The sequence below is a fragment of the Merops nubicus genome, unplaced genomic scaffold, assembly GCF_000691845.1.
Source record: "Merops nubicus isolate BGI_N331 unplaced genomic scaffold, ASM69184v1 scaffold8618, whole genome shotgun sequence".
NCBI lineage: Eukaryota > Metazoa > Chordata > Aves > Coraciiformes > Meropidae > Merops > Merops nubicus.
In genome coordinates this window covers 1,030-22,301 of record NW_008623790.1, presented here as the reverse complement: position 1 = coordinate 22,301, position 21,272 = coordinate 1,030, and the positions used below count along the sequence as shown (strand labels likewise).

General features: G+C 36.2%; 1 protein-coding gene across 1 annotated transcript in view; it reads left to right on the top strand.

Annotated features, from left to right (window-relative positions):
- The window catches only part of LOC103777638 (src kinase-associated phosphoprotein 2-like), a 93,409-nt gene extending 73,242 nt beyond the window's left edge, over positions 1–20,167 (top strand). Inside the window, exons 7-9 of the mRNA XM_008945197.1 lie at positions 4,246–4,314; positions 10,448–10,560; positions 20,075–20,167. Coding sequence (XP_008943445.1) covers positions 4,246–4,314; positions 10,448–10,560; positions 20,075–20,167 — 275 coding nt within the window. The remainder of the gene's footprint in view (positions 1–4,245; positions 4,315–10,447; positions 10,561–20,074) is intronic.
- The last annotated feature ends 1,105 nt before the right edge of the window (positions 20,168–21,272 follow it).

Below are 21,272 nucleotides of genomic sequence, written 5' to 3'. Positions count from 1 at the left end.
CTCTTTCCCACAGTAAGCATTTTTTCATGTTTGAAAGTTCTTATTTACATTTGTGCAGAGAGTCATTATCTGGTAGCAAAAAAGTAGTGTGGAGGAGTAACCCTCTTGTTGTTACTATGCCTCTGTATCTTTTTCTTGCAGAAAGCAGTATAGACCCATGATGTTCAGTGTCAGCAGAACTCTTCATGTACGCACCTTTTTGTCTGCATACGTCTGTCATCCCTGCTGAGTACAATAGTAAATACACTATCTTTTTTTTTTTTTTTTAAATTAATACAAGTGTTTTTGTGGGCATCTGTTTTACAAGACCTGTTACTATGCTTGCAACCTTCTGACACCACAATGAGGTTTCAAAAGTATATTCTTGTGCATTACGAGCGTGTGATTGCATATATCATTATGAAATAAATGAAAAATTAGTTCACTGCAGTAGTTTTTATCTGAACTGATCAAAAACATCTTCCAATGATTTTTCTAACAATATGTGATTGGAATAACAACTTTACATGTTGTAGAGTTCCATGCTGCAGCCGAGAGGCATGTAAATACAAGCTGCTTATTTGCAAGAAGCTTCCAGATTTGCAATATGATTGCTATGGAAACCACACAATGAAAAGCTTATAACCATCTGTGTGGTTTGGTAGATTTTGCTGCATAGCTGAGCTGGTTTTGTTTACTGTTATTACAGTGTTGAATATAATATATTAACCCACAAACTGGGATAATCCAAGGTATAAACTAGTATTGCTCAATGACAATGTGTCAGAGACTAGAGGATAGTAGAATATCAATTAATGATGGCAATAGATTAGAGTCCAAGGTAAGAAGATGATTAAATAATGTGTTAGTAGAGGAAACTGCTAAGTTTATGCGTATTTATCATGGAGATACCACATTCCTCTGAAGGAATGCACTGTTCAAGCCCAACTCTTATCCATTTTATACTCGAGTAGTCTTGATTTTTTTTTTCTATGCTGCTCTTTAAAAAAAAGAAATTGGAGGGGAAAAAAAAAATTAATGGATTCATGTAAAAAAAATGAGCTAGTGTAGAATTCATTGTTCACTTTTTAAGTTGTGCAGATGGTAGAATCATCTATGACTAGATGATTATTTTTCTATTTTATCTTCAGACTGAAAAATAAATAAGTAAATTATTGTCAATAGTTTTAATGGACTAACTGAAAAAAACAAAACAAAACAACAACTGAACAAATACAGCTAGTTCCTTGTTGTCACCACAGGAATTTTGTAGGTTGTTTGCCGTTAGAGTCTCTGAGTACCAGCTGAGTATGGAACATAACCTGTACCTTAAGGGTTCTTTGGATCCATATCTTGGGCAGAGTTCACTGGTTTGATTAGTGTTGATTAGTCTCGTTTTGACATTGTGAGAAGATGGAGAGGAATATTTTCTCACTGCAGTGGTAGTGAGGATGTGAAGAAGACATACAGAGGAAACAATGTACCAGATCACTTTAAATGTCTGCATGACTCTAGATACATAGGATCTTAATAATACAGAAGGACCTCTATGGTATTTTTTATTTTAACTTTTCATCTTGTGACTCTATTCCTTATTGCAACAGAAACTTTAGTGTGTTGCATCTGACTGCAGCTGTAATTCCAGGGGTAATTGAGGTTGCTGTGTTTAAAGGACATCTCCTGCGCAGTAGTTATTGCTTCAGGACATGATACCAGAAAACACTGGTAAGAGCCATAGGTTCTTTTTTACTGCCCTAAGCCAAACCTATTGCATCTGCTCCACTGTGAGCATTGATTGCATTAGCAAGTAGCATGGACCATTTGCAACAGATTCATAAAGCACAATTTTGTGCTGAGGATCTGATGTTCTCACTGTGCGTGTTTCAGGAGAGGATTCCTATGGACTTACTTCAGTCTGGTTCTGTAGACTGAGTGCTCATTAGCAGCTGGACCATGTTCAATGTGCTTCTGGCGTGTCTTCTCTGGTTTAATTTCACTGGAATATTTGTTGTCTCTGTGACAACTCTGTAGCGTAAGGCAAAGTGGGATAAGTGAGGATGGTTGGGATTGAAACCAGTGTGCTAGTAAGGGCAACCTTTGAATTTGGAACCTTTTCAGTATTTAAACAGCCTTGATTCAGACTTTTTCTCATCCTCAAAGGTGGATCTGGTGAACTTTTATTTCTAGGAAATACGTTTTTCAGAAAGGAAAATGCATATGTTTTCAATTTTCTCATGAAACGAGAATGCAATCTACATGTATTCAACTGTACCTTATGAAAAATTCTCTTCAGACCTCCTCTGCTGCTTTACTTCAGTTGAAACACCCTCTACTAAAGTCCATCCTTGGTTTAAGCTAGTCTGATGACCGTAGTTAAAATCCACAATACATTCAACACATTAGTTGATCTGGGTCCAAACATTCAGCAACATGTAATATGAACATTTATTTAATCAATGTATAAATACTCTGTGTGTTGGATGAAACTAGGTTGTTCTGGGAAAAAGGAGGGTTCCTAGAAATGTGACTGATAATGGGATAATACTACCTGTGAGTGGTGTAACAGTGGTAGGGAAGCCACAGAATGACAGTGCCTCCTAGTGCTTTGGACAGCACACAGGGACGTGTTGTGGCCATCCATACTCCAACTGCGAGTGCCTAAAATAAACTGATGAGTGTACCTGGAAACGTGCAACAAGTATTATACCGAGTAGGGGAATACGTTTGAATGCAGTAAATAGTTTTGAGTGGCTTATGTTGTACCACAGCTTCATATTTTTTAAAAAACAGACGAGATTTTTAGCTAGTTAAGAGTTAGAGACCAAAAACTCTTGCTGGCTTACTAAAGCAGAATTTCAAAGCTCTTTGTAGAGTGGATCTCATGATGTAATTGTAATATTTGTAGGATTGTGTATATAGGTTAGCAGCAATTATGCATACTCATTTCAACAGGTCTGCTCTTGTGCTTTGAACATCTGCTTTAACATTTGCAGGAACAGTCTTGTGGATAGATTAAATTTTTACAAGGCTAAAAAGCCTTTGAAATGTTGATATAAAATTTACTCTTTGTCAAAGTAAATGTGCAATTACATAAAAGTTGCACAATAAGAAACTTTTTGAGAGTTCAGAGTTCTGTAGCTGTTGTCTGTCATTAATAAAATATCAAAATTAGTTGCTGAAATGTGTTCCTTAAAAAGGAGCATGAATATCTGTTTAAGATGTGATGAGTAGCAAAGCCAAATTGTTTAAATGTATTTAAAGTCTGATTCTTGTTTGAGAAATGGATTTATCAATGTACTATTTCTTCATTCAGTACAGCAGCTTTGACAGTTTTGATATACTGTAAAGGCCAAGATAAATCTGATTCTACTTCCTTATGAACCTAAAGAAATAGTACAGCAAAAAACCCTCATGGTTTTTTCCCTTTTCTGCCTCATCAACAGAACTGTTGACTGTGAAATGTGAGGAGCAGATCTTATGTCGCTCTGCTGAGTGCAGTGTGGATTTACTTAAGTGAGGGTGTGGGCATGAGAAAGTTGGTCTGTGCAGAACAAGGAGCATGAGGCACATCTTTTGAAATTGCTGGTGGGGAATTCAGAGCATTCCAAGTCTGCTAGCCAGAAAACACGCTTCAGAGTTGATTGCTGCCAGGCTTTCTCTTTTCTTGTCTCGTTTCCTAAACTTACACTAAGTTATTTGATAAGGTCTGGCTTGCTTAAAACCACAGTCAGATGCAGTATGCAGGAGCACTGACTGCGTGGCATCTGTAGTGACTGTCTTCCCATCGTGCAGTTATAGAACTGGTATGTCTGTATGATAGTGCTGAAGGTAAGATGTCCTCTGCCTCTCTGCATACTTCACTTAAGAACTTAATTCTTGCATGTATTTTTGCATGGGCTGGGGATACTTTTTTAGTCCTTTTCATTATCCTGAATAAATGTATGTAGCAGAATAGGACCCTCACCTAATTGTTTCAGAATGACTGAAAAACAGCAGAACTGCAGCTCTATATTACTGCATTCAGAGCAGAGTGCAAAGGGAAACAGATGTTCACAAGGGAGATTTTGAAAGAAAGCTCTTGGAGAGTTTGGGTGGGTGGGGGAAACCACGGAAATAACAATGTTCCAACTTCTGTACAAATGCAAAATAGCAAACAGGGCTTACGATCTGGAAATGTAGACTGTGGCTTTCAGACTGATGTGGGCTGTAATTCCTGTCAGCTGAGGTGTCCCTTCAGAGTTTCATTTGCAGTTATGTGTTTTGCAGAAGAATGTGCTCCTTCGAAGGATGAAGTGCCAAGAAAACTAAGCCAGGAGGAAGCAACCACTGTTCCACGTAATTAAAATAATTTCCTTTTTATTTTGTGTATGCGCTTTCTTTTTACATCTATTTCCGTGTCTCTTCCCTTTGCTGTTTTAAAATAATGTTTTTATAGCTCTGTAAAGCTTGTCCTTTCCACCTGGGTATCTGATGGCAGCAAAACTGCTTAGCACCACTTAGGATGCATGAAAACCACTTGAGAAGGATTTATAAAGTAAGCCAATTTATACAAGGTATTCCTTCCTGAATTACTTTGTAATGACTCAATTAGCTTTCATTTCTGCACAAAGGAGATTTAGTTGCATAAATTAGCTTATCATCACTGAGGAAGTGTCACAGCTAAAGGACAGTTTATAGATACAACATGCAGTTGCTGTCAAACCTATAAGAATGTAATATAGACATCTGTGTATACTTTGTGCTTGAGCAGAACAGACTTCTGCCATTCAGAGACTAACAGGGGACAACAAGTTGCCCAAGGGACTGGCAGTGCAGACATCTCTGAAAAGGTCAACTTGACACAGGCTCTGACAATCGACCCAAAGCTCTGTCTTCTTTGATAAAAATCAGATAAACTTAAGACCACTAATTGATCTGCAGCCTGTTTAAATGTTGGCCATGCATATCTTCATTGCATATGATTACCACAGAAAGCAAATGAATTGGGCAAGAAATGCCAGAGGCCAGTGACAGCAGCATAAAAATTGGAAAAGGACACAAATGTCCAGTAAGGCTGTGAAGGATATTCTCTCAGCTTTAGCTTGACAAACTGCCCTTGCACTAATTATCTCTGGGACTGGAAAAATAACTGCAAACATCATGTAAAGTCACACGGCCAGACAACTTTTCTTGACAGAAAGGTATTTCCAGTTATGCTTAAAAACAAGATATATATGCATTTCAAGGGCACAGACCTTTAGATAAACTATTGGTGATTTGACACAGCAAGCAGAGAAGACTTACTTCTTATCAGACCTTACACCTTTTTGAGATCTGCTGTATTGTAACTGTGACCTGCACTGACATGCAGTCTGGCTCTCCTTCCCCCATCGTACATAATACACATAATTCTTTCAGGGCTGTCAAGGAAAGGGCGGGCAAGAAGAGTTCCTTTAGGAAGTAGCTCTGCAGTGCTCTTCCTGTTGCAACATGTGGAGAGGAAACAGAGGCCTGATTTCCTGACCCACACAGGAAAGCAGGAACAGGTTGCTGTGAGGAGTTTTGGGCTGCTTTTCTTGGAAAGGAAACAAGAGCCAAGTCATCAGATGCTGTTAGCATTGTGCTCTGCTAAAAACATGTGTAAAACAACATGACTCATTACAGCCTTAATATTGAGTACTCCTTTAGACATTACTATAATTATAAGTGTGTTGTCATAATGGAGTGTGAGGTCAATCCAATTATAAAGTTGCCAGTAGCATTTTTTTTCACTAATGTATCTTGAAGTTTTAAACGGTCTTTTAAGAAATCAAAACCATAACACCTTCATTTCTGAAGTTTCAACTGCTGTGAGAACAGCCTATCAGTCTTACTAGTGTTTGTATAATGTCCTTGAAAATGCCATAACGGTTCTCCCCAGAAATCAGATTAATTTCAAGAAATAATTTTCTGATCTTATTTGATCTTACTTAGTTAACTATTTAACACTGGAAATGTGTTTGACTTTTAGGACAGAGTTGACATGAGTATTTCTGATAGGCACCACATCATAAATATCTAACCTGGCTCAAGAATATTTCTTGATTTTCCACATAAACAGCGCATACATTCTTAAAATTAATTTATGGCCTTGCTTTACTAAGCCTGATTTTCACAGGAGATATTCTGCAGTTGTCTGTGAGCTCAGTCTGATAAGTGCAATAAACTTTTCTTTGTTCCTGCTCTTTTCTTGCCCTAACTTACGTTTACTTCAGTTAACATGCAGACTTGAGTTCTTTTTATTCTTTCAGTCTTAATGCTGACTATTGCTGCTGGATAGCTGTACATTAATTGCTAGTGGCCTATTAAAAATACCAAACCATTGAAGAATTTCAGTTCTTTAATGTGGCTTGCTGGGTCTTTTTTGCTACCACTATCTACCCATTATCACTATTTCAATAAGTATCATGTTCTGTGCCATCTCAGCATAAATATCTTGATTTGAGTAACTAAGGAATAATAGGAGAAGGGAAATGAGAAAGATTGTACTGAACAGATTGGGCTGGATTGGAGGTTGAGTCCAAATAAATGCACTACAATGATTTTGCCCTTATTTCTTAATTTTGCTGGCACATGTGAAAAAGGACAAGTAACAAGCATTCGTTGCAATTTAGGGTATCATCGGAACAAACAAATAACTGTGTTCTTTAACAGGGTATGTATCATTTGGGCATTGAGAGTCAATGCTGAGAGTCTAAATCACTTGTGTAAGACAGAGTCATTCTGGTAGCATTAATTTTGAGCTTCACCTGTCTCTCCATCTTTAATCCTTCAGTATAGTAAATAATAAGTGCATCATCACTGGAAGGGGATACAGTAATTTTCCACAAGTTCACCTTTTACAAATATTAAGTAGCCTAGACTAGCAATCTTCAAATCTGATGCTATGAACTTGTGAAGAATCTGATCAAGAGTCAAGGAACATGAATCAGAATTAATCCATGGGGATTCTTAAATTTTAAGCAGTCTACAGTATTTGAAGTGCATGCTTGAGTGATACACTTGTCAGATTTTTGGTTTTTACCTCAACAGTTCACCTTTCTTCCTTTGTGCATGTATTGCCAAGTGGCAATATTTTTTTTGTGAAATAAGCAATCTGAACCTACCATCAGGAAGGCTGGCAGCTGTTGCTGCTTGATATATCCAATAAACTCTGAAGTATTTTCATCAGTATATTGGACAAAATTATCTGTTCTTCCTATTACTGTTACTGGAAAAACAGATGGCAGAAGATAACCATGAGGAATTCTTTGTTACAAGATTTGGAAACTCTTTGGTAGTTGTTCATCCAGATAGTCCTGGAATGAAAGAAGTATTTCCTGGAGAAATAACCTATCTCAAACCCTACTCAGCCACTCAGCCATTTCTTGTGATTGGTAATATTAAATGTAGTGTGTAGGTAAAACCAAACTGCTTTCTGCTAACACGTTTGTTTTTTTTTTTTTTTAATGTCTCATTCATATTTATTGCCTAAGTGACCATGCCTTTCAAATACAACAGACTTTAATTTAGCAATTATGTAACTGTAGTGTTTTTAAGACACAAAACTTTTCATAGTTTATAAGAATAGAGCTTAGTTGTGACAGAGTAATGCCACCAAATCAATACCTTTTGAATCTGAACTCTAATGGTAAGTTCTTGATGCTAAATTGAACAGCTGTTTTCAGGTATTACACATTTCACAAGCTTCACATAATTTTGTTACTGTACAAATACAAAATTCCATTGCCCAGGTATGGGTAGTATGGTTTTTTGTTTTTTTTGAATTTGGTTCTTCAGAGACAATCAAATTAAATTTGGCAGAGCCCTCCCTAACTGAAAGAGGGACTGAAGTAAGAAAGAATGGGCTTGAGTTTTACAGAGGTTTTTGCAGCATTTTTTTTGTTCTACCTCTGTGTTTGTGAAGAACTATTGTGCAAGCAATAGTACATTTTATGAAGCATTTTGTCATTTAGATGTATAGATTGTGAAGTTAATTTACAATTGCCTTTTATGTGTATGTAGTTGCACTTCCAGAACTTGGAGAAACTTGTACTAGTGAGTATGGGAGAGGATTTCTAATTTGAAATTAATATTTTTTGGAAGACCAGCACAGTTGTTCACAAACTTACGCTGTCACTTTCCTTATTTTTCACTTCTATGCTCCTGGTATACTGGTATATGGTTTTCTGAGAGGTGTGGCTTTCTGATTTAAACAACTCTGTGTTATGTTCAACTCACATATGAGGGCACAGAAGCCATGGTTAGACTTTGGGCAACATCGTCACTGTAGCAATAAGCTTATTTTTAAATGCATATTTTCTGGTGTAGCTGTGTTATTAGTTGAGTTGCTTTCCCACTTTAAGGCTTAATTAAATGCTCATGATGGGCATCTAGGCACAGATATGTCTCATTGATGTGGAATATCTTCGGTTGCTGATGTTCCCATTAATGTTAACAGGAGTTACTTCAGGCATATACAGGTAAGAACTGACCTCAAAGTGATAAAGGTCAGTGTGAAAAGCCATGATTCATTTCAGTGCAGTTCTGAAGAAGTAAAAGCCCTGATTAATGTATTTTAAATGGAATCAATAAGACAACTAATGAAAGATTTGAAAAGTGGGATATACAGAAATAGCTATTTGAGTTTTATCTCATGTTATCTTTTACGAGATAGAGCTGGGAACTGTGATGAGTGGTGTATCAGAAGAATAAGGAGAGATTCTGATTTAATATTTATCACAAGTTACTTTGGCACTAACCTGTGTTAATAACTGTCTAATCATAAACTGGTGAATAATGAGCTGACAAATAGGAAGGGCCAAAATTTGGAGGTGCAACATTTCAAACTGATTCTGCCTTTCTCTTGAAATTATTCTGTCTGTGCATATTCAATAACCACCTCTCTTTTTTCTGAATGGTTGGGAGATGATAACATATGTATATATTGCTGCTTTTGGTGTGACGACAGAAGAATTTGTGCACTGGTAGTCAGAACACCCCCTAGTGCTACATAGCAAGTGGTAGCTACTAATCACCAGTTTATAGCAAATTAAATGGTGGCTACCTTCCACAGCAGCTTTAAATTCAAAATTGTGAATATTTAGCCTTATGACTGTATTGCCATCAAAACAAGGGAGCACAGAACACAGACTGAAATGGATAAATAGAAAACTTCTTGCTCATACGGAGAGCATTAAAATTAAAATCACTCTTTGTGAAGACAGGGAAAAAGAACTTGGAAATACGGCGATATTTTTTATAGTGTGATATTTTGTAACACTTGATATTTTAGCAGGATTTTGTCAATAATAAAATGAACCAATCATGATTAAACTGTAAACTATAAATAGTGTTACAGAGTGCTAACGACATGCAAATGTGACTGTTATATGTTGGAATAACCAGCAAGCCTGCTGTTCAAGGATCATATAACAAAACTAAGATGACAGCCTTGATCCAGCCAGTTCTGTGATATTTATGTTATCAGAATTAGAAGATAGCTTTCCAGTGATCTAAATTATTAGTACATATACATTCTGTCTGCTTAGTGTATACATAATGTAACTGGTCATCTTAGTGGTATTGCTTACATTCTTTTTGCATTGACTCATCACACTCCATTCTCATGGAATTAAAAACAGGAAATAGTTTTCAGTGTAACAGAAGCACCCAGTGTATTTAACCATGTGTAAGGGCTGTGTTTCAATAGATGTACTCTGTATTGTAAGTGTATGACAAAGCATTTATTACTGTGTTATTGCCGTATTACAGAGCAAAGAGTGCTAAATAATCAATCAGTTAATGGTCTGTATGGCAGCTTGAACACAGCACATCCATTGTGCTTATGCTGTTAGAAGGATGAGTTTATGACTGTAGTGTAGTTGTGTAGTTGCATGTTTAGCCAGAGCTTAATGCGCTAAACTGGAGCTGACACAAATATTTTTAAAATGCAGCTTCAGCAACAGTTTCCAAGTTCTCCAATATTTCAGAAGGAACAATCAAGGATTGTCTCAAAGGTTCTCAGGGAAGTTATTTGGTTTTGTTAGATTAGGAGAAAAAGGGGGAGCGTATCACAAAATACTTATTTTAGCTTCCTTTCACAGAGCATTATTAATTCTATTCTAGCAATTTTATCAGTTTCAAGCTGAGATACAAATACAGCTTTGCTGGAAATATATTAGTAGAGGAAAACTAGCTGCTTTAAGTTGCAGCTGGAAAATGCTTTGAGAAACTATGATCTATGATTCTATAACCTGTAGCTACATGTCTTTAAGTGACACAACATGCCAGTGAAGGGCTTGCATTAAACTTGTTTTCCACTTGCTTTTGTGGTATGAAGGAGCTCTTTCTCAAAAGAGGAGTAAGAAATGGGCACTAATAAATTGCTTTGTACTATCTGGAGGTTTACAGAGTAACTTTAGTCCTTCAGTATGTATGCATTTGTAATTAGATGCCGTTTTCTTTGCAGAAAGTGAAAATACCGATTATGCCAATTTTTATCAAGGTTTGTGGGACTGCACAGGAGATGAACCTGATGAGCTGACATTTGAACGTGGTGACGTTATCTACATTCTCAGCAAGGTATGGGATGCTCAGTAGGGCTACATAGTCGTAAAAAGAGCCGTGGCAGAAGGGCACATTCTCACAGTCCTATGGGGAGAAATTGGCACTCCCTTTCAGTTCCTTTGTTTGCAGTTAGATATTCACTGCAATGGATTATTTTTCCAAATTAACTATAATCACATTTAAAACATAGCTCTGTAAACAGGAATTAACTTAAAAGCATGTTTATGTACTTGCTAAATCTTAGCTACCATTTGATAACTGATTTAACAGGGGACAATGTGCTTTCTGCTTGTAGAAGTTAACGTGGATTTTTAAATTATCTTCTATGTTATGTTTTTTGTTTCCTGTTTTATATTCCTGGCTGTGCTGATTCTGACTTTTTGGACATCTTGCTACAGAAGTTAGTTTGGTTTTTTTTTGAAGTGTGCTTTCATCTTTGCATGTATATTGTAATTGTCCTCACAGCTCAGATTCCAAATTTGTTTTCTCTGACAGATTTGGGCAATTTTTAATTTACTGCTTTCTGTTTGCAAAGCAAATGAGAAATATAATTCCAGTAATCTAAAGTGTTAATACAGTATAAGCATGAAATTTTTTTCTACTTTAATGTCGGTTAATTTTCTTATTTTTCCTTACCCCCTCCCAACAAAAACAGAACCTCACCTAAAATTTATATCTTATGGCCCATTGAAGTCTAATTCTGAGTGATTCACCAAAGGAAACCTCTCTCTTCCCCATAAATTAGAAAAAAAAGCTGAGCTTTTCAAGTTCTCATTGAAAAAAAAAACAACTTTAAAAATATATGTAGAATATACATATCAGGTGTAATTGCTGTTCAGTATAACTAATGACAAAGATATTGTAGGTCATTGAAATATCCAAATAGGTGCAGGAAAGCTAAAGGCATCTGTTTGTCTTAGTTTCAAACACTTCAGTTTTGTCACAATTGCTTTAAATCTTCCATGATACCTTTAACTGCAGTCTTTCTGGATAATAAATGTAGCAGCTTCTGTTTAATAAATTTAAGATTTATGGATAGAAATATAGTCCTATATAAAAATATAGAAGATGTATTACAAATGTAGTAACGTGACCATGTATGTCTTTTGAAGTATTTCATTGTCACTTAAACTAATAACTGAATCGCATTACTAAAGGCCAGATAACACTCTTGGATTGGGCAGATTTTCAAGCAGTTACAAAGCACTGAAGAATGGTACTAATTTAAAATAACCACCTCTTCCTTCTCTTCCTCCCCTAAAAAAGCCCATGAGCAAATGGACCCCACTGTACGAATCTGGCCTCTTTGTGGGTTGTGCTTTTTTAGTACAGTACTGGATCTGTAAAATCTTCATCTTCAGCTTGTCGGTGAAAAAATAATTTCTTACTCCTTCCCCAAAAAAAGTAAGAAATTTAATTTAAAAAATTGAGCCAAAAAGTAAAGCAGTCACTTAAGCTGTGCTCTGTATCTCAACTGTCTTGTGGTAATACCGTGATTAATCCTTAATCAGTCCTTGAAACAGGCTTGCTGCTGCTGCAGATATATAGAGCCTCTCTCTTTGGGAATGATTTCTACTCCAAAATACAGCCCAGAAGATTCAGCCCTGTTTCACTTAAAGATTGGTACAGCTCTTTTAGAAAAATGAGTGTTGGCTACTACTGTCAGCTCTGAATTTAGGGTCCCAGGAGAGGAGTGTCAGAGGATTACGCACCTTAACCCTCCATTTGATTCAGTTTCAAGGTCTGTTTATGAGCTCTTTGTCTGGTAAGTGAAAATATAACCAAAGGAAAAGTGAACCTGACCATCCTGAAGTGGGTCAAGACTTTTCTTCAAAAAATAATTCCTAATCCACTACATGAATACCTGTATTTGGGGGCAGTAAGCAAGAATCCTTGGCAATTTTTTTTTTTATTTTTTCACACCATCTAGTGGTTGAAAATGAGAAATACAGGTACTGACAGGAGGCCATGTGTATGGATCCAAAATGGTGTCATAAATTCAGCTTCATCTTGAACCTAGCTGTGGCTTTATTGCCTTTCTATCATATGTCAGCCAGGTATGAACATTACTCTTGAAAATCACATTTTGCTGGTAAGGAAGTCAGTACAGGTATAGCAGTATTATAGGAGGAAGAGTGAAGCATTAACAAAATATCCACTATATTTGTGCAACCTGTAATAGTTCTTTGTTTTACAGTGAAATATAAGTAGTATAGCTTGCTCTGACGAACGTGGTAAGATAGATATTTGTCTCTCCCAGCAACAGTTATGCCGAAGCAATATAATTTTACCTGCTTTTGACATGCTTTTGTAAACGTAAGGGAAAAGTGACTATTTTGTTTCCAAGAAATGAGATCATTAGTACAACAGAAATAATTAGGAACCAGTTTAGCAAATTTGGGCATTGATATAATTTAAATAAAGCAAGATGAGAAATATGACACATGTAAGTTTCTAGGGGAATGCCTTTTAGAAGAATGAGCAAGGTTTCAGTTTGGCAATGTTTACTTCCTAAAATAGCTAAGCATTGCGCAAAGACAAATCCCACCTAATTTGCTTTAAAATTATCATGAAAATTCAATGTTAGTGCAATAAGCATGATTTGCATGCTTGTACTCTGATAATACGAATATCTATGCCTGACTAGTGTAATTACCGTAGGAAAGCATTTTTTCCTTGTTTTAAAGGTGCATTCAAAAACTGTTTTACTTATTATCTAAATATTTACGTCTGTTGTGGCTTTTGTATGGCAGCAGTCCATGGGCTCTTACAAAAACAAATACAAAACTTTTTTCTGCCTTTGAGAGTTTCCTTCAAAAACTGAGTTTCTAATCTGAGCAGAAATAACAGAACTGTTGCAATAGTAGTTGCTAAAAATTATTTATTTGAAAAATAGTTAGCTTTTCAGATTAATTATCAGTGAGTCTGTACAGATAAATTCATACTATTATCCTTTTAATTTATAGTATTCTTGAATATTCAAGTGGCTTTTATAACTTCTGCTATGAATAATGAACATTCAGAAAACTATATACCTCTCTGTTGCTATGCAGTAGAGAACTTTTTACACCTTTAGTGGCAGAGGGACTCATTAATAAGATTTCTTAGGTAATATTGACTTTTTAGTTAATACTGACTACTAGAAATGCAATACGGGGGCATCCTGTTTTCTGAAGGGATGATTGCTCTTAACTCCTGCTCATTTATGGGCTTGCCTTTGCTCTCAAACCCATATGACAAATGGGGAAATAAACTGTGACATAGAAGTCCTTTTTATAAAGCTTCCATAGCTTTACTCAAGAAATCAGTTTCCAGAAACAAAAACAACTCTGAGTTGAGGTAGCCCAATTTTTTTTTTTTTTTATTTTCTTTTTTTTTTAAGTTTGATATGTGTAGTTTATGCAAATGCGGCACTTGCAGCATCTGTTTGCTTTAGGTGTATGTTTTGTGTTGGGAAATTCCATAGTTTCATCAGCCAAACACAAGTAGTAGTGCAAACTTACTTAGATGTTAGCAGCCACCTGCTTAGTAGAATTACTGACATTTCTTAACTTTTAAGCTAATTTAATTCCCATCTCATTTATGTTTATATTTGCACAAAAACAACAAATAACACTTCAGAAATTGTATTGTAGACTGGAATTCTCCTTCCCTGATACTATTGCAGTACATGCCAATGCAATATAATGCTGCTTACTCTGGTATTTATGATTCATGGAAATTTCATCTATGACTTAACCCTTTGCTCTAGAACTTTCCATGAAGGTAGGATGTTGACTGAGTATGTACATTACCCTTCATTCAATGGTTGTACATTTCCAGTGTGGCAGATTTTTATTCTTTCAATACAAGACATGTCTGTTAAAATGCTTACATCTCAAACTGTATTTTTTGCTTAGCGAGAAGACAAACAAACAAAAAAATCCCTAGCTCAGATTACTTCTTATGAAATAAAGTATTTTAACAGTGCAGCTGTTTCATAATCAGTGTCAGCATTTTGTACATTACCTGTATAATGTTCATTAAATGTGTCTATTTGGTATTTTTCAAAAAGATGTGAAAGGCATACTAAAATCCCAGGTGTTTTTTTTTTTTTTCTGTGAAGCTATTTTCAGACTGATTGTACTGACGTCCATATTTAAAAGTAATTTGTCTTTCCATGACCACACTGCCTATGTCTACCGTAGCAAACAGGGAATACCAACAGGAGCAGGTTTGTGGAATGGAACAGAGTGCTGAGGTTCTGGCATCCACAATGTGCATTTTCAGAGGGGTGTGATATACAAAAAGGTCTAGCCTGGTGTGGAATTGAGAACGTATTAGTGGTTAGAAGACACTCAAGTGCATCTAGATAGTGTGTGTGCTCTGAGACTTACAGCTCTGCAAAGCGAGCTAAGGTGAGCAAAGTGGGAGCGTTGAGAGATTCACTTCAGTGAGATGCTTCTGATCAAAACTAAAATGTAGCTCTAAGTTGTACATCTTCTACTTCTGGCTTGTTAAGGTATATTCCTTACAGGGAAAACAAAACCCCCAAACCATAAAATGGCTAAACATAAGAGCAAAGACCTTTAAAGGGAAGGTTAGTTAAAGTAGACTAATGCAAAATGGCTCTAGCTCTGTTGGTTTGCATACTGATAATATGTGTTTATTTACCTGATTAGGAAAAAATTTTGCATTGTGTCATCTAATGGAAAATTAAATGCTCCTTCTGTCATTCCAGGGTGTTTTCAGCGGCCAGTTTTGGTTCACAATTCAGTCTGCTGACCCTGATTTATATTTGAGCTCTTTAGTGGGTTTCTATTTTGTCTCATGTCATTGCAGGAAATAAAACCTAATAATGTAACCATACAATAAATCTGAGGCTTATATTCTTAAAGATGACCATTTTATTGCTGTCTTAAAACAACTCTACTACCTGTGAAGAAGCCTCATTCAGTTATCTAAAACGTTTGTCATTTTCTGCTTTTTAGTGAAAATGCTGTTCTGTGCCAAAAATGCTCCCTGGTTGATAGTGTATCATTCAGCAATTACACCAAAGGAAGTTTTAAATTTTTTTAGGTCGTTTGAATCTCCTGGATGAATTGGAGGGGTTTTAAAATATTATCTTGCCAAAATTGCCCCCCAGGATATTCTGGGAAAAAAAAAAATTTCTTCCTGCTTCCCACACATCTTTAGCTTGAGAGGAGGGGCTACTTATTTTAACCTCAAACAGGGCTGTAGATACATTTTGCTTTTGAGTTTTGAAGTGTGCAGATCTTCACCCCATTAAGTTAATATTACTTACAGTGCCACTGGGAGACGGCAAGAGAGAAATCTTGAATTCACACACTTTAGCTTTTTTTAAAAAGACAACTCCATTGTTTTCTTGAAGGCACTGAAATACAATGATGATTTTCAGCAACTGTTTTTAAAAAGCAAAACAACAACAAAAAAACCCACCCCACAAACACAAAAACCATACCATATGTATTGAACAATACGGACTAATTGCACAAGGACCAGATGTTCTCAACTTTTGCTGAAGTCAGTAGAAGTTAATATGGTGCAAAGCATCTGGAGATCCTCATTTACGCAGAGGATCTGCTCTAAAGGTAGAGACTGTTCTGGAAATCCTCTTGCATATAAACATTTTCTCTTCTGGCATATGAATATTCGATATAATACAAATATCTTTGATTTAGAAGATACTTGTAAAAAACTGGTAGTGTATTTCTACCTGTGTTTTCCTCAACTGGAAAACCCTTTATGATCAGTGTCTCTTGAAATCGTAGGTACTCACACATCAGTGCAGTGAAACTGGTGGGATGGGGACAAGGAGAAGCATCTGCTCACAGTGTGTTCTGTTCAGAGCATTTAAGGAGCCTGTAAACCCCGATGCTTTTTTTTTTTTTTTCCCCGGGCTCTCATAGCATGCTGTACGGAGAGTGTTTTTCCAGAATGCTAAATCATAACCTGTTCCTTGAAATGACTTCACTTTGGTTAATACATTTCTGCTGGGGGGGTGGGTTGGGGGTGGGGAAATCCACTCTGCAGACAGTGAAAACACCGAAGTAGCTTAGAAAGCATTCAGTCATTCGTTAAAGTTGTTGTATCGTATTATTTGGCATAATATATTCCCGTGCCCTGGTGGTTGTCCTGCAGGGGTTGCGGTGGCCCCTTGCTCCCCCGCCCCTGGCTGGCTCTGCTGGTATGGCGTTGTGCTCCCAGTCACATGGCAGAGCCCCGGCGGCACACTTGTGCATTCTCCTCATCGCAGGGCTGCTGGGTCTGGCCCTGCCCCCCTCTCCCATCCCTCTGTTTGCCTTGGAGCAATTCATTTTGCAGTTATTGAATTTCTTTGGAGAGTTATTTTCATACAGCGAGCATCACAGCACCTCTGGATCTTGATAGCATTTCTACATAAGGAGAAAGAAGCTTTGTGTTAGTAATTACCTAACATTGTCAAGAGCTGACTGCAGGCCTCTTTCTAGTGATAACAGAATAACCACATAATGTAGCTTTATAGCACATGATTAATAGAAAATAATTACACATCCTACAAAGGGATGCAATATTTCTTATAAATTGACTACAATGGTTTCCTGTAGATTAAAGGACTCTTTATTATTTTATCAGTCCTTCTGAAGTATAGTCGCTCGCCTATGTTAGCAGTGATGTTAAGAGCTGAATACAGTGAGGGATACCAGATGGTAAACCCAGTGGTACCTGAGATCTGAAGCTAATGCTTGCAAAATCCCAGCTCTTAAAAATTAATATAAAACTCCTAACTCTATTCATACCCTTCTGCATGGAAATCACCATTTCCTGCAAATGTGGGCTTTAGAATCTTATTCCACACATCTCAAGCAACAGCAGTAGTCATATGGACCTCACAACAGCAGTGTATTAATTAAATTATACTGCTGTGAAGGAGCTTATAATTGGTTACATTCATAGAAACAATGCATCAATTTGGATTTTATATGTGACTCCAAGAAACGACTGGGAGGGACTGCTTATCTGCCTGACTAGTAAGCACTCCTCTGTGGTACTGAGGACAGGAAGGAGTGGTTAGGAGTTTAAAGAGAAATGTCTACACTTTAATCAGTTTAAAAGGGAATGCTATCTAATTATTCTAAAACCTAAGATGAAAGTTTTATGTTCTTGATAGCCAGGTATCTGAATTATATTTTTGTTCAGACTTCTGTAGACTACAGATAGTTTAATTTGGATTCATGTTGCTCTTGAGACCCATGCAAACAATAGTAATGCGAAGTAAAAGCTTCTGTGTTGCACTGTTGTCTGTATGGTATAATGGTTTCAGTGAATCCTTAAATTAGTTTGCTAGTCTGTTACATCAACATTCATTTTTATCTTCTCACTTAGCTTTGTGCCAGAGCAGTAAGTGGTGTATTAGTGAGTAGCAAAACCCAGAAAGTTTTCAAAACAGCAGCATGCTTTTAATTTTCATTTGAGGTATCTGAATTGTTTCTTTAAAAACAATTGTTTCTAAGTTCGTGTAGTGCTGCTAAGTGGAACATTTTCAATGGATCATGTAGTCCACAGGCTTTTTCTATGCCATTTGTCATATGCAATTTAATGACCACTTAACTAAGCCACTTCCCTCATTTCATGTATTATTTGTGTTTTTGGCTGATGTCTAGCAAAACTTGCTTAATCACTCTTGTCAGTCACTTTACTAGTTCCATGCAACAGCTTAAAATATTTTTATGCCTTCTCTCAGAGATTTATTGTTGAGATTCCAGTAGTATACATGAGTACTGCTCCCTTTCAGCAGTTTCCCACTTCAGTCTAAAAATCCAGTTTGTATATTTAGCCAGTGTATTGTGAGATAAAACATAGATTTTTAAACAGCCTGATCTGGAACATTATAAACCTCAGTGTCAGGGTATTATTTAGCCTTCAAGGATTTGGGGTGTAATGTGTAGCCCCATGGGAAAGCTTATAAGCAGTTCTTAACTTCTGTAGAGAGCAGTTTGCACTGAAGATCATGTTCAGATACCTCTAGACCTTCAGACCAGACCCATCCCCAGCATTCTGTTCTGCAGTGGAAGGGGGAAGAAAGTAGAATTATTTTTGCAACTTTCTTGGTTTTGTGTTCATATCATAAATTAAGGTTTTCCTGCTCCTTTTTATGTGGATTTTCTATAAATCACACTTACTGCAGTATTTTAAGGTGAGTAGGAAAGAATCTTTTAAATCACAAGTTCATTGTGAAGGAAGAAAATATTTAAGACTGGCATTCAGCTTTCTACAATGAGAAAATATAAACGTGTGTGTGTGTGTCTGCATGCAACGTGCATTGAAGTATGTTCAATTAAAAAAAAAAGCCAATAATAATAATAAAAAAAAGCCTGAGCCCATATGAAAGTGAGCCATCAACAGGGCTGTGTTGTGAGCTGAGTACACCAAGCACCTCATAGGACCCTAGAGAATTCACCACCGGGCCCAAGATGCCAGCAGCAAATCATTATAGCTCAGGCTCTAATGAAACACTATTAACCCTTTGATCCATTTGACTATTTAGAACCAAAAAACTTTATCTACAGTAAAAATAAGAGCTTCATCTCAGTAACACCATTAATTCAAAATCCTACAGCCTTTGGCTTTTCTCGTCAGAAGAGCAGTGTAGCAGGAAGCAGATGTTGCTTATCAGAGATATCTGTATTTTGTATTTTCCCTGTTTGTTCCAAAGTAATTTCCATTTTACTAAACATTCAATTTTGAATGGGGTCTCTGTTTTAATAATGCTTCATTTGTAACTCAATATATGTGTGTGTGCAATTTCAGCTGTTATAATTTATTGAACCACTGTTAGGATTGATCTTAAAATATTTACCTCATAGGAAAAAAATTAAATTTGGATCCCACAATACTCTTACTTGGTATTGCTTTTGGAAGATATTATTTCTTTAAACTATTATAATTCATTTTGTTTCATATTTATCTCACTAAGCCTAAACAAATTTAAAACAAAAGTACATTAGTCATCTGTCAGACAGATGAGATCTGCCGTAGAATTTTCTGTAAGCCTAAAGCAATAGTAGACTTTGTCCGTAGAAAGAGATTATATATTAGATATATAGTGTTCCCTTCACATTTGAGTGAAGTAGTTCTTTTAAAAGAAGTTGATTGTAAGTTTCTTAAAGTTTAGCATCATGATACTGAAAAAATCCTAGCCGATTTTTATACGTCAGCATTGTGCTATTAGATTTTAGTTGCAGAGATAAGATTTTTATATTTGTGCTGAATAAAGAATGGAGAGGTCAGCTATTTTTAGTAAGTGTTATAGAGAAGTGTGGCCGTAATTAAGAAATTTGCTGAATATACCTGGCTTTTTTAAAATTTAACTTCTGTCTTTGCCTAACTCTGCATGTGAATGGCTCTAACAGAAAGATACAATTTTTTAATTTTCAGTTGAAACTATTATAACTGTATATAAGAGAAAGCATCCATAAGGAGTTGCAAACAAAACTCTATTGCATTTATATCAGACTAAAGGTTAATATTGCATATTGTTTTCAATTAGGAGTACGATAGCTTTGGCTGGTGGGTAGGAGAAATGAAAGGAACCATTGGCTTGGTGCCTAAAGCCTACATAATGGAGATGTATGATATTTGAGAGGCCTGGGTAAGTACATTTTAATCCAATCTTCTGTAATGGCTTATATGTTCCCTTGTTCTCTGTTTCATAAGTATTTCTTTCCTGGAACCTTTGTAGGAGTCCTGTTAACATAAAGATTATGGCAAATATATTGAAGGTTCAATTAAAGCACTTTTTCTAGGATTCTATATGAAATATTAAACCACAGTGTACAAAAGAGGATGTATTTTATAACTGTGTTCCTTTTCCGGATTATTTTTTGTTTGTTAAATAAAATTGGTGCAATTTCTGGTTGTTTGTTACTGTAGTAATATGTATGTATCTGTCTGTGCAGAAAACTGTGGAAGGGGATAGATATTTGGAATGGGTTTGATATGCATGTTTGAGGTTTTTTGGTTAACAATGAACTTTCAACTTCCCTCTCCCTAAACAGGAGAAATCTGCACTTGAAATCACGAGTGGCGTGCAGCTGCAGTTTACAGACACGACCTTTGAAAGAAGATTCTGCCGTACACATTCCATGGCTTCAGTGAATGTAGTCACATCTTTTCCTTGTGTATATTAAACATTAAAACCTGTAATAGGTCATAATTCTGCAGAAATGTTCTTCTTAGCCACTTCTTATAGAACTTTAATGCTAGGGAATAAAATAGATGGTAATTAACATACGGGGCACAAGCAGATGAATAGTGCCTGTTGCTCTTTTCTTAGCATATTATCAGCACTCTGTGTAGCTATAGGTTCTTTCAGGGAATTTGGCTATGTTTGCCTGTTCCTCAGATTTAGAAAAATTAAGCTGAACTTTGAAAGTAGAAAGCTATTACTCATCATCAGTGCATTAACCTTTTAGTGCTCACTGTACATTTTGTGTAGTTTCTTAGGAAATTCAGGGAAATCTATGTGTAATATTCCAGGTCTTCAAGGTATTCTGCTTCCAAATGTTTTTGTAAAATGTTTTAGTGTATGATTTATTTTTCTTATATATTTTCTTACCACAAAATGAAGGTGGGTTCTTTTCCTGTTGTAATTAATTGGCCTGTATGGCAAAACTGCCTTGATAACCATTCTGACTTGGAAATATGAATTGTGGAAATTTCTAAAAAGATAATATATTAAGACCTAC